Genomic DNA, 457 nt, shown 5'->3' on the forward strand with positions numbered 1-457 from the left:
AGTAATGAATAATGAAAAATCTAAATATTTATCTTTAATACATCATTTACAAAAATATTATTATAATATGAAAGTAAAATATAAAATACCGAATGATTATCATAATGAGAAATGGAATGAATGTTATGAAATTATAAAAATGGGTGAAGAAGATATTGAAAAAAGATTAAATAAAATGTTTAAAGATTGTTTTAAACAAAAAATGATATATTTAGAAGATTATAGAAGAATAACAGTTGCTTGTATAATTGCTTGGAAGGCATTATCTAATTATGTGCAAAATTCATGTAGAAAAGTTATGTCTGTATATTTTAATTGTATTAAAAAGTATAATAAAAATATGCACATAGACACAAACCAATTTAATAATAATAATATTAATACAAAGAAATATAATACACAATTATATGAAGGTAAAAATGTTGGAAAAATAAATTTCTGTGAATGCCTTATAAAT

The 457-nt window shown here is 19.3% G+C and overlaps 1 protein-coding gene across 1 annotated transcript; it reads left to right on the forward strand.

The window, feature by feature from the left end:
- On the forward strand, positions 1 to 457 carry PRSY57_0015700 (PHIST domain- and DNaJ domain-containing protein; the record flags this gene model as incomplete). Its single annotated transcript, XM_020114233.1, has 1 exon — positions 1 to 457. A coding segment is annotated over one exon (457 nt), but the record flags the coding sequence as incomplete, so codon positions are not given.

Source organism: Plasmodium reichenowi (assembly GCF_001601855.1).
Source record: "Plasmodium reichenowi strain SY57 chromosome Unknown, whole genome shotgun sequence".
Lineage (NCBI taxonomy): Eukaryota > Apicomplexa > Aconoidasida > Haemosporida > Plasmodiidae > Plasmodium > Plasmodium reichenowi.